The 13,441-nt window shown below is 26.2% G+C and overlaps 1 protein-coding gene across 2 annotated transcripts; it reads left to right on the top strand.

Moving 5' to 3' along the window:
• Window positions 1–2,818: 2,818 nt before the first annotated feature.
• LOC149515048 (isoeugenol synthase 1-like) lies at window positions 2,819–7,677 on the top strand. 2 transcript variants are annotated; one of them, XM_089742898.1, is made up of 6 exons: window positions 2,819–2,826; window positions 3,688–3,868; window positions 4,067–4,201; window positions 5,363–5,594; window positions 6,787–6,990; window positions 7,347–7,677. In XM_089742898.1, exons 1-6 carry the CDS (start codon window positions 2,819–2,821, stop codon window positions 7,544–7,546), a joined length of 960 nt encoding a protein of 319 aa, XP_089599024.1. In that variant the 3' UTR covers window positions 7,547–7,677. The 2 variants fall into 2 exon arrangements, with proteins under 2 accessions (XP_089599024.1, XP_089599023.1); XM_089742897.1 differs by lacking the exon at window positions 2,819–2,826 and having other exon boundaries at window positions 3,680–3,868.
• The last annotated feature ends 5,764 nt before the right edge of the window (window positions 7,678–13,441 follow it).

The following is a 13,441-nucleotide window of genomic DNA, read 5'->3' as shown; positions in this document are numbered from 1 at the left end:
TTATTTATCAAAAAAGATAATTTTACCCTTATTAGTATTTTTTTTTTAAGCTTTTTCATGATTTTTCTAAAATCTTATGATCCAATATTTATTTTTATTATATTAAAGGACTAAAAATCATAAAATAATACATAACTATGATCTAAAGCCTTTCATGCAAAATCGATCTTGAAAAGGGTAAATTAGAAAAATATCGGTAAAAGGTATTTTCGTAATTTCACTCATTCTGAGGTACAATTAAAATTTTTAATGCATCAGAATTCATGGAATAATATAAAAGCATGATCTGAAAGTTTTTGCAAAAAATCAACTCGAAAATGTCAAATTACAAAAATACTACTAAATGATATTTTAGTAATTTCAACCTTTCTGAAGTACAATTAAAGTTTTCAATGTATCAAAATTCATGAAATAATATTAAAACATGATATGAAGTTTTTCATAAAAAATCGACCTAAAAAGGATAAATTAAAAAAATACTCCCAAAAGATATTTTGGTAATTCCACCCTTATGAGGTGTAATCAAGATTTTAAAAAATTCAACTCATAATTTTATTAATCTCAAATCTTAATATTCCTATTCAATTGTGAATTCCAAAAATTGACCCAAGGTTTACCAAGTTTGACTGAATTTAACCATGTTTGATTATGGGATATTTTGGTCAATTTAATCCAAAATTCAAATTTAAAATTTCGTAAATCTTTAAAAAAGTTATTGGATATGAACTGGGTCCAACTTTAAAAGCATCACAAGGTGTTTATACTAAAAGTTTGGCAGACTAGTATACTACAAGTCACAATGGACCAAATGTCCTCAGCATCTACATTTTTTCCTTTGTTTCTTTGGATATATAGTTATCTATAATTACTTGGGTAAGCGAACCAGATTAATAGGACCTTCAAATCATTAATAGGAATATAAATTAAAACTCTCTAAATCTACGCACTCCAAATGCAAACCTAAAATCCTACTATTAACAAAGAAATTTAGAGAAACTTAAAGAAGGATGTCACCATTATTAAACTGCCAGAGTTGAGCGGCCATGAACCACCATGTTTCAAGATGCTATTATATATTTTATTTTTTGTATCCTTAAAATGGTTAAGATTCAAATCTTAATAATTAAAATTTAAAATATAAAAAATTAAATAATACTTAAAAAGATTGTATAAATGAAAGTTTTTTTTAAGGTTACTTTGTTAAATTTTTACTTATTATCCTTAAAGTAATTAAATGTCACTTTTAAAAACTTTAAAGATAACTTTATCGCCTTTCGAACCATATGGTAACATTTTATTACTTACCTATTTTACGAAAATTTTATCATAAAAAAATACACAAGTCCATAACCTTGTAAAAATATTTTAAATTTATCAGAAAAAATATCCTACAAATTGTGGTTGATGGTGTAGTTTGAAGATTTTTAACACATTTTATGGACTTATTTTGTTATATTGTGGTTGATGGTTGTTTTATATGGTGCAGACTTTATTAATTTGAAGATTTTTAACAAATTTTATGAACGCTATTATTTTGTTATATTGTTAGATTTATTATGATTATCTTATAACGTGGTTGATGGTGACAGGCATTATTAGTTTGAAGATTTTTAACAATTTTTATGGGTACTATTATTTTGTTATATTGTTATGTTTATTATGATCATCTTATTTTGTGGTTAATGGTGACAGACATTATTAATTTGAAGATTTTTAACAAATTTTATGGACACTAGTATTTTGTTATATTGTTATAGTAGTTTTATAACTATTAATGTTAAATTTGAATGATAGAGTTATAATTTTGTTTTTATATATATTAAAAATAAATTATTAATTAAAACCTTTTGGTTTAAATAAATTATTTATTAAAAAATAAATAGATTAATGATTCGTATTAAATCTTATTAAATTGTATATAATTTAAACAACTTGTTTTAAACATCTTAAATGTGTCTTGTTATATAACATGTATAACAGTTGTATCTATATTTATGTTTAGGATTTTGACACATTTCAATAATTGTGTTGTGTTTGAATTTATTAATAAAACTTGTTTTTTCTTTAAATTACAAGTGTAAGTTATTGAATTATAATTATTATCAAATATTATATTTATATGCCATATATAATGAATTGATCAATAAATAAAATATAATTAAATAAATTTAACATTAAATTAAATTCATATATAATAAAATTTAAAAGTAAAACTTCAAAATTTTAAATACTGTCCTTTATCACTAAGTCAAACTTTGCCCATGCAAAATTTTAAATATCGTATCCGAAACTCTAAATATCGTACCTAAATATTATTACGACAAAAAAGCATAAGTTGTCTGGTCTAATAACTTCAGCGACAACTGACGTTGTACAATTCTTTCATGTTTTTTAAATGTGTGATGACTAAGGGAAGGATAAGCATTGAAATTTTCATGAATGAAAAACGTGAAAATGTTTGAGAGAGGTCTGACAATGACTAATCTATTATTTAAAGGTTTTTTTTTTTTTTAAAGAATTTGAATCTTAATCAGAGGAGGAGCCTCATGGGAGCTTGAGTGGGCCTTAACCCCCAAAATTTTGCAAACTTTTTAATGTCGATGTTAGGATAGTCAAATGAAAAGCTACTTAAACATTTGTTCCATTAATGTGTCTAATCATAATAACTTAAAAAATTGGTAGCTTATAAAACTAAACCGGCAATTGTTTGCGATAAATTTTTAATTTTTTTAACTTTTAAAATTTTCGAAATTTATATATTCATAGGGGAAAAAAAAAGAAACTAGTCCTAGTATTTATTACTCTTTCATATGATGGGATGATATGGTTCTTTATACGAGCAGGTGTTGAAAGATAATTGCATAAGCAATTATTTTTAGTAATCTTCAATCCTTTAATATATATTATACATATTATAATTATTTTACATATTTAAATTTAATTTAATTAGTTCTCACATAAAAATTGTTATTTCTTAATTATATTGTTTATATTTAATTTAAGCATTTGTTAATTTTATTTTTTATTTTTAATTTAAGTTTAACAATTTTAACTTATGAGAGATTAAAATCATATTATTATTTATCTGTTTATTATATCTACAATCATTTTTCATGAACTCTTAAAAATAATAGATCAGTAATAAATAGTTAAGTCACATTTATGTAAATTTGAAAAAAAAAATGAAATTAACTTTCTAATTTTCTCAACAAGATTATAACTTTTCAACCAAATACCAAAGTTGTAATTTTTTTAGTCAATATTTATTTCCTTATATCTTTATGACCTTTTTATTTTCTCTGTTTAACAAAACTCCAAATAAATTATGTTAATTCATCGAAATCTTCATTTTTTTGAAGTATGTGTTTGATACATATAAGAAACATGAAAATAGAGATTGGACAATCTAAAAATTAAGAAAAAATTAATATATTCTTATTGAACACCTATTGTATTTGACACCAACTCTTGAATTTAAATAACATAGCAAATGAAAATATATATAACTTTAATTGACCCTCAAATCAAATATCAAGAGATCTTAGTCAATTTGTTTGATGGGTTCGTTGACCAATTATTGAGTCAAGTGATCGTAACTATGTTTTTCTTTTTAAAAGGAGCACTGGCCTATAAGAAGGAGAAGAAAGGTATGCATAGAGGAAGGTGAGAGCAAACAAAAATGGGTAGTGAAAAGAGCAAGATTTTGATATTTGGAGCAACAGGATATCTTGGCAAATACATGGTGAAGGCATCTGTTTCCATGGGACATTTCACTTACGCCTATACTCGCCCACTCAAACCATATGAACACAACTCCAAGTTACAGCTTCTTAAGGAGTTTGAATCCATGGGAGTTTGCATAATCCAGGTTACTTTATGTTTTACTTTATTGTAGCTTTTTATTATTTGTTAGAAAACAATCCAAGCTTAACAGTTTTTTACGTTAATACAAATATAATTTTGAAGATCCTTTGAACAGAAAAATTACATGCATTGACCGTTGAATCAATCCAGTACTCGATGCAACTAAGTGTCTTAATTATTCTTTTTCTACAATGTAAAACAGGGAGAACTGGATGACCATGAAAAGCTAGTTTCACTGCTTCGGAAGGTAGAGGTCGTTATCTCCAAACTTGCAATCCCTCAACATCTTGAACAGCTCAAAATAATACGTGCAATGAAAGATGCCGGCACAATAAAGGTGATAACTTACTTCGCAAGGAGATGCAAAAACAGGGCATTTCTAAATACTTAAGGTTCATTTGAATGGAGTCTGTGCCGTTCTAGTGGTCCAATATGTATGCTTCCATCTAAATTAACAGTGTATTTGGATTGAGGGGAGAGGAAGGAAAGTAAAGTAAAGTAAATGATAAATTTTTAATTTAAAGAAAGGGAAAGAGATGGAAACTAAATAACTTTTGGTTTTTTTTGTAAACTCAATTTTTTTAATATCTTAATTTGGAGAAAAAGTTAGAGAAAGGAAAGTCGAAAAATATTTTTTTATAAAAAGATTATTATGTTCATATTTTTATTAATATTAAAAACTTAATAAAAAAATCTAAGCAGATCATAATTATCTTGTAATTTTTTCAAAATCATCTCTTTTTTCAAGTAAGTTTTACATATCTCTCCCAATATAAAAATTTTTTTATAATTTTTTTGTGATTTGATTTTGATGAATGGTTTAATATGAATAGATATATTTTTTGGGTTTATGAAAGACAGACTAGCTCAAAATCCATCAATGCGTATTTGTAAAATATCTTCTTGTTCCACTTGATTAAAAACCATTGATATAACAGCAATTGTGATGCTAGACAAAATAACAAACATATCATGATTCAGGAGTGCTCTAAAATCACAAACAATAAAAGGTTACAATTGAAAAAATTATTATAATGAATCGTTTTCTTTCTTTTGCACTATTTATCCAAACAATAATTATTAGAATTCCTTTCATTTTCTTTCATTTATTATTTTAATTATCCAAACAAGGTTTATATATATATTTTCTTTTCTTTTAGAAAACTTTTTTGTTCATTCTTTTCCTTTTCTTTCCTTTTTGTATTAATATTTATTTAAACATAGCGTAATTTTTGTATTTAGTGATGGATCCATTTTTTGGATTAGAGTGTTCATAGATATTCTTAAAAAATTAAAATAATAAAATTTCAAAAAAAAATTGTCCTGAATACCATCAAAAAAATTTTTTATATATTTTTCGATAAAAGTAATAAATTTATTAATAATTTTTTATATATATTATAAGAAGACATTTTAAGTAAAAAATATTTGAATCCATCATTGATTATATTTTTAACCGATAACGAGTATATAATTGTGCTTCTCTATGGCAAACTAGAGGTTTATTCCATCAGAGTTCGGGAACGAAGTTGACAGAGTGAAGGGGCTTCCACCTCTAGAAGTTTTATTCTCGAACAAAAGGAAGATTAGAAGGGCGACAGAAGCAGCTGAAATCCCATGCACTTTTGTGTCTGCAAATTCATTTGCGGTGTATTTCGTTAACTATCTTCTTCATCCAACTGAGAAACAACGAGATGAAGTCGTTGTTTACGGTAGTGGTAAAGCAAAAGGTCGGTAAAGAAATTTGATAAACTGTTAGATCTTAAAAAGGATTAATTACAATTTTGATATCTAAATTTTAAAAAATTATATAAATTGATATGATATGCAAAGAAATAAAATGCATAATTTACACTATAAATTTTTAAATAATATATAATTTGAACTCTAAACTTTTAAATTATTATTATATTAATCCAAATTATAATTTCGTTAATTATCCATTTATATATGGTATATTTAATATATATTATCAAATTATGTGTTCATTATACATATTATCAAAATTTTTTTCATGTAAATTGAAAATATATTTTTTTATTAGAATTGTGAAAATTGTTTAGAATCAATCAATAATGATATTCACATAAAAATTGCTATAAAATATTTAATATTTTTATTTAATAAATAACATGCATATAATAAATTTATATTGATTAAATATCGAGTTAAATTAATAATATTCAAATTTGGATTAAATTTATATATTATTTAAAAGTTTAAAGTATAAATTATACATTTTATTATTTTAATTACCAATTAAAATGTAGTTAATTCATCTTAAATGACTAAATGAGTATATAACCTTCCTTTGGTTCATTGCAATGTACGATCAAATCTCTTCCGAATTCAAAATTGTGGGCTTCAAAGTTTGAATCTGATCTCTTTATTATCTCATTTATGTTGTTTTATTTATTTACTTCAAGTTTAATAAATTTAGCCGCTGCATTTTGTTAAAAATTAATTTAAGAATATTTAATAACAATATTAAAAGATTTTATTTTTAATTTGAATGACACAGCATTTTGTTAGGTGAACTTTTTTTTGTCAGGTACACATTAATGAAAAATATCAATGTGTTGTTTTAATTAAATAATAATTAATTAAAACTTAATTAAAACAACACATATTAATGTGTGTAACGCAATAGAAAAAATTAACTTCGCATGTCATGTCATATAAAATCCCAACTTAATTATGAAACTTTAATTTCATTATCAATTATCTTTAAATCGATTTTCTATAAAAATAGAAAACTTAAACTTATTGAAATTAATATAAAGAGATCAAAATTGCAGAATTAAAACAAATTTTGTATGTATATAGAATCAAATCATTGAATTCAAAGTCTAATTTATATATATATAACTTTGATGGTCCATATAAATAAAAGAATAGAACCTTTTTCTTTATTTCAAGCAGCTGTTCTAAATTACGAAGAGGACGTGGCAAACTATACGATGAAAGCAGCCACTGATCCGAGAACAGCCAATCGTGTGATCATCATCAGGCCTCCTGGAAACATTGTATCTCAGTTAGATATTATTTGCGCTTGGGAGGAAAAGACGGCCCATACCTTGAAAAAAATCCATGTTTCTCATGAAGAAATTGTAAGGCTCTCAGAGAGTAAGCAACCTATCTGCACTTAGATCCTTTTATTATTTTTTTATTTTTTTCAAATTGGTTTGTTTTAAATTTTTTACTAAAATGCTTTTATATTAATATGATCCAATCAAAATTTATTAGTAAAAATTAAAAAATTTTCAACTAATAAAGAAAGGATATTATCTTCTTATCAATTAGATTAATTCGTATATGTGGTCTTTTTATAAACATAACTTGAATAAAATGTAAATAAGAAAACAATTAAATAAATATATTTTTAAGCAACTAACGTTTTGTTCCACCATATAAAAGTTTATTTCTCCACTTAATTATGCATTTAACCAATTTGATTGAAATTATGTTATTTTGTTAAACAGCATTGCCTCATCCAGATAACATTGCTGTGGCAATCATGCACAACATATTTATCAAAGGTGATCAAATGAGCTTCAAACTCAGTACGGAAGATCTGGAGGCCTCCCAGCTATTTCCAGACTACAAATATACTTCAGTTGATAGCCTTCTGGAGATGTTCCTGGTTGAACCCCCACAGCCTAGATTGGCAGCATTTGCATAAGCTTAGGAACAAAACATATATAGCATATGGACGGTAAAATAAATTCATGCAGTTTGTTGGTAAAATATTAAAATTTTATGACATAATCTTGTATGTCAAAATAATCTTGCATGTCAAAATATAAATTAATAAACACCAACTTGACCTAAAGTGTGCCTCGTCATTTTCCTTTTTTTTTTTTTTTGAACATATGAAAGTTTATTGGAATTATACAATATAAAGGAGATAACTTTTATCTCATAATCTAATCTTTTTTTAAGAATCAAATAACTTTAGGGGGAACATTGTCAAATTTTAGACATTAATTGGATTGTTTCTGTAGGAACACAAAAAGCCAACCATAACAATATTGTATGAAAATTTCCTACTACGAGATTTTTTGTAAAAATAAAAATAAAAAATAAAAAAAGAAGGAACAAAAGAAAAAAAAATCACAAACTAAGTTTTATTTGATTTTTTTTTAATACTCACAATCACCAAAATAACAATATAATATTTTCTCATTGTCTTTCTTAAAAATCAATACATCTTTTTTATTTCAACCCTCCATTTTAATATCTTGATTAAATTGTAGCACGAAACCAAATACTAGCTTTCACATAGAAATCTAGGAATCGCCATTTTTAATTTATTAATTGATTGTTTAAACTAAAGTATAATAAATACAACAACCTTTTTTACAAAAATTTAAAGTACCATTAAATGTTGTCGTAACGATTTTGAAATCGTTAGATATAAAAAATTTTAAAATAAAAAAAAAATGAGATGAATCACCACCAATCTTTTTTTAAAATGCGATTGATCACTCGAAAGTTTATTTTTATAAGAAAACTATAAAAGCAAATTTAAAATTTATCAAAAAAATAAATTTTAGTCTATGAAAATCAGGTTCGGTCTGAGAGTCAATTACGTGTGAAAAAAGATTAGCACCTCCATAGTGCCCATAAATTAATACAAATTAATCATGCACTATTTTCGGTGTTTGATGAAATATTTTATTTTGAAATTTAATAATAACTCCCTTTTATTATTTAAAAAAATTAATTTTATCAAAATTCTTTATTTATAAGCATCAAAAAAATCTTTAAGTTAAAGAATTATCTTAAAATTTTTCAATATCTAGGCAAAACATTAAATATAACTTTTTTAACTGATATTAACCATGGCATTTTTTGAAAATGGAAATAACATTCTTCAAGGAAGATAATTATTGGTGACTCTCCAACATCTACGCAGAGTACCAAGAATTTTTTTCTTTGAAATATTATTGTCATTTTATTTTATAATATCACAATTTTAATAAATGTATTGCTTTTTTTTTATAAAACACTTTATTATTAAGTAGTAAATAAAAATTAAAGATAGAGAAATGTATACAATTGCTAACAATAACATGATAACATATGTATGCTGATGAATGTTATGTAAGGTGGTGAAATGCAATTTTAAAGTTGGGGTCTCAAGTATAATGAGACCATCCTGACTTTTCAACATCTAGACAGAGCTTAGGTATGACTATTTATATTTAAAATCCAAATTTACTATTATACTTTTTTATTTATTAATCTCATTATTAATGCGAATTAAAGATTCGTATAAAAAACTTAATGAAATAAAGTTTCCTAAATACCCAATTGTTTAGGCGGCATTTGGGAATAAATCATTTCATGTGAGATTTTCACATGTATCCTTAGAGTTTTTGGATAATTTTGGGCATAGGTTTAGGTTAAAGTTTTAAGGTTTGGTGACTTTTTTATGATGATTCGGGGTTGTGTGCTAAATTTAGGGTTTAGGATTTTAAAGTTTGAGATTTTAGATTTTAGGGTTTTGAGGATCTATGATTTTAAAGTTAAGGTTTTGAGATTTGGGGTTTCGATGTTTAGGGTTTGGAAGGGTTTAGGGCTTAGATTTTTTAATTTTTGGGGTTTAGGATTTTAGGGTTTTCATTTAAAAGTTAGGGTTTTAAGGGTTTGATTATAGGGTTTTGATTTTAGGGTTTGGTGTTTAGGATTTTAGATTTTTTAAAAAACCATAAACATCTCTAGAAATCTCCAATATCTAGGTAGATTTTCGGAGCAAGTTCAATTGTTATGATTTTTTAAAAACTATTTAAAAGAATTTTTTTATATGAAAATTTATTATTAATAGTATTTAATTTATTTATTATTTTTTTAATAATTTTTAAACATTTAGACGAAATTATCATTATTTAAAATATGATTATATTCCTTCCAACATCTAGGCAAGAAAATTTTCTTATTACTAGTTTATTTTATAATCATTTTATAACTTTTTATTTAACACTTGGGTTATTATCAATAAAGAAAAATATATATCAAAAATTTGAAATCATTTTTTATTATTGTTGTTATTATCAATTATTATTATAAAATAACAAATATTTAATCCAACAAATTTAGAGGTATTAAACATGCATAAATAAAACTAAAACAATTTAAAAAAATAATTTAAAAAAATTAAAAAAATAAAAAATACTTAAACCAAACCAATCAACGATCCGATAAATGAAGATTACTGGTATCTATAAATTGTTGTACAAACTAAGCTAGGGGTCTTGGATTTTGATGTTGGTATGTGGTCAAAATGGCTGGAGTACATACTGTTAATCAAATCAAATTAGTGGAGCTTTACTTAGGGTATTACCTTTTCTCATTTCAGTTCTTTTTGTTTTAGTATCATTTGAAAGCATTTTTATTATTATGTATCTTTCTTCTCTCAGGAACATAGAAGATGTTAATGAAAATTGGTGCATAAGGTATAGAACGATTACCAACCATTATGGACGCTATCTATTTCAAAAGCTGATTGAGTTAGAAGATGAAAACCAGTTGTGGATGATTATGGATAAACTAGCATCCTCTTCTGGAGCCATCTTCTATGCATCAATTGATAAATATGGCAGTTACTCAATGAAGAAGCTTATCAAAGTGCTTGAGAAATCCCCATTGATTACAGAGGTTGTGAAAGATTTGTCAACAAATTCTGGGAATTGATGGTTAATCAAACAGGACAATATGTTATAATAAAAGTGCCTAGACATTGTTGATTCTCGGAAGAATGATTTTTTATATATTGAAGCCATCAATAACTAACTCCAGCTAGCCATACAGGAGAGAGGATGTGCATCTATGAACAGTTTCATCTCCCACATCAAATGTCCCTGAAGAGATCAACTCTTGAACTTGATATCTGATCATGTGGTGTACCTGGCACAAGATCCTGCAAGGAACTTTGTTGTACAGTGCGTCCTGGAAGTCCACAATCCTGCCGTTATCGACAAATTTTGCTCCAAACTGAAAGGTTACTATGTAAAACTATCTACTTCATAGTTTAAAAAGTATCTACTTCACAGTTCAAAAAATATTTACTTCATTATTATGCAGCCCACAGCATAACTTACAATGGTTATGGACTGGACGAGTTTAATCCTCATAAAACCTCAGCTTACATTAGCCAATATGATCTGCATACTCTAGAGATGACGGTAAGGGAGCACTTGATTTTTCTGCACGCTTACAGGGTATAGGAAGCAAAGCGGTAAGTGCCATATATAAAATGGTGATTTTCATGTAATTTACTAGCTTAATTTCTAATATGTTTTATGCTAATGAAAGAAATAATGAAGGAAGTCAGCAAAAGAGAGAAGCAGGTAGGGAAAGTTCCAAATCCTAATGTAGATACATACATGAAGGTTTCTTTTTAGCTTATCTATTTATTTTTAATGCTCAATCGAAGTGGTCTTCCATTGAGATATACTGTTATGCAGATAAAATAGTGATAAATCAAAAAGCTTTTATACCTTCCAATTAAGCAATTACAGGTGTCTGTTTCTCTTTCTTACTTGGCAACCAAATTGAAATTAAAACATTAGAGTAATCGTTAGAAAAATTGCAAGATTCGTATTTTGTTTTTATGATGCATTGAAATTGATAGCCTTTTATCACATCACCATGTGTAACTAATTGAACCAACAATTGAAGTTTAGTCCATTTTTCTTTCCTTTAATACATATTATATTCATAACAACAATGAATAATGAATGATTATTCCCTAAACCATTGAAATCTAATCCTTAAAGATTTTATTTCATAATTTCCATTCTTAATGTTCTGTACACCATTGATCCAGCTGTTATATTTGGTACAGGCAATATCAGTTAAAGGTGTGAAAAGTACATTTCAAACGGATTATATCTTATTTTAACTTGACTTTTTATTCTTTTTTGTGGGAGTTTATTTGTTTTTAGGGAGTTCAAAGCCATTAGAAATGCTTAGTCCTCTCTATCTTTAGTAATCTTTTAGTATGTAGATTATCATTCTTTTAGTCTAAAATTCAATCATTTCATTACATTCATTAATGATTTTTATGCTTTGGTTGACCTGAAACATTTGTATATCTTTGCATTTATATTTCTAATAAACATTAAATATTGAGAATACCAAGTGCTATACAAAATTGATTCCAAGACTAACAAGCTGCTAATGTTTTATAAATTTAGATTTTCTACATTGATTTTGGATGTGTAATCAAAATGCTTTTTGTTTATATTGGGAGTTACTTTCTCCAAACTAGATTGTAAAATGAAAAAAAAAATTTCATGTAATGCAACCTAAAAGATTAAGAAAATGTTTCGTGATTAAATGTTTGCTTTTACTAGATCTCCATTGAAGATGTGATGTGGGCAATTCATCTGAAGTCATTTGACTATCAGGTGTTGAATCTTCTTCTATTTCTGTTAAGAGAATAAGAGGTAATATGCTATTTGCTTATTTATGTATTTGCATCTTTTGCATGTTTGAGGGCATTTACATCTTTGCATCTTTTGCATGTTTTGCATAATCATGGTGGCCGTCATTACAGAGCATCTCTGAGGCTGAAAGCTAATAGTGTTGTTTTCAAGTTCCATTTGTAAGGTGCAGATTTGATTTTGAGAATGGGAATGAACTATCTCTTTCATTTAATGATGCTCTTCATGATGAAAACTCCAAATTATGAAATATAGAAATTCACAAAATAAATGAAGGTGATAACCAAGATTTCCAATTTGTTTCTCGCTCGAAGTTAGTTGCAGGTTGTAGAATTTTCACAATTACAACAAGCATGCAACATAGTACGGACCTGCTGATTAGTAATTTATTAGAAAAGAGATTTGAATTTCTATTAAACTTCTAGTGCAAATTGAATACTTGTCAGGATACCAAGAACCTATTATTTATGTGACCTCAATTCCTTTTGACGGCTCTTTTGGATTGGATAAGATCATAAGGGAAAGTAATTTTATTCAACGAAAGATGCGTGATAGAGTTTAGCCCGGAGATTGGGTTTAGAATACATAACAATTCATCTGACATTGGAGTTACGGTTCGATCTCGCAAACAGGTAATTTCTTTTCTCAAGAGTTCGAAATATACATGCTGAGTTTAACCCTATTTCTTTTCTCTGGAGTTCGAATACATGTTTTTGGGGGATTTAGGGATTCAACTAATTCATTTAGAAACCAATTCCTTTAAACACTTAAAATTTCTTTGTATCTCTTTAAGCTTAAATCTAGCTTAAATGTTTGTTCCTATCTTAAAATCAATACATGAAATTATTTAAAAATATAAAAATGCTTAGCCTCGATAGTGTCAAAGACTTGGCTTTGGATTTGCAACTAAAAAAAGCGACCTTGTCATTAAATTAAATATCCACTAATTGGCTATAAAATATATATATATATATATGCATGACATCAGTCTTTTAAGAGGATGTCACCAAAGCACTCCTTTCTCCAAGAACCAAGGAATGGCAATCCGAATGATTTTATAGAAATGTAGTGCAAAATTAGTAATTAATCGCGAAAAATTTAAGGCTAAAATTAAGCTAATGGTTCTT

Source organism: Durio zibethinus, chromosome 14 (genome assembly GCF_047325235.1).
Source record: "Durio zibethinus cultivar Kanyao isolate XHJ-2024 chromosome 14, ASM4732523v1, whole genome shotgun sequence".
Taxonomy (NCBI): Eukaryota; Viridiplantae; Streptophyta; class Magnoliopsida; order Malvales; family Malvaceae; genus Durio; species Durio zibethinus.
Note: the sequence above shows the minus strand (reverse complement) of the source record. Positions and strands in the feature narration are given on the sequence as shown.

Excerpts from the sequence above, each read along its gene's own strand:
- LOC149515048 (XM_089742898.1), top strand. Across the intron at positions 3,869-4,066 it reads TGGGAGTTTGCATAATCCAG|GGAGAACTGGATGACCATGA; the intron begins GTTACTTTATGT and ends AATGTAAAACAG. Across the intron at positions 5,595-6,786 it reads CGGTAGTGGTAAAGCAAAAG|CTGTTCTAAATTACGAAGAG; the intron begins GTCGGTAAAGAA and ends TATTTCAAGCAG.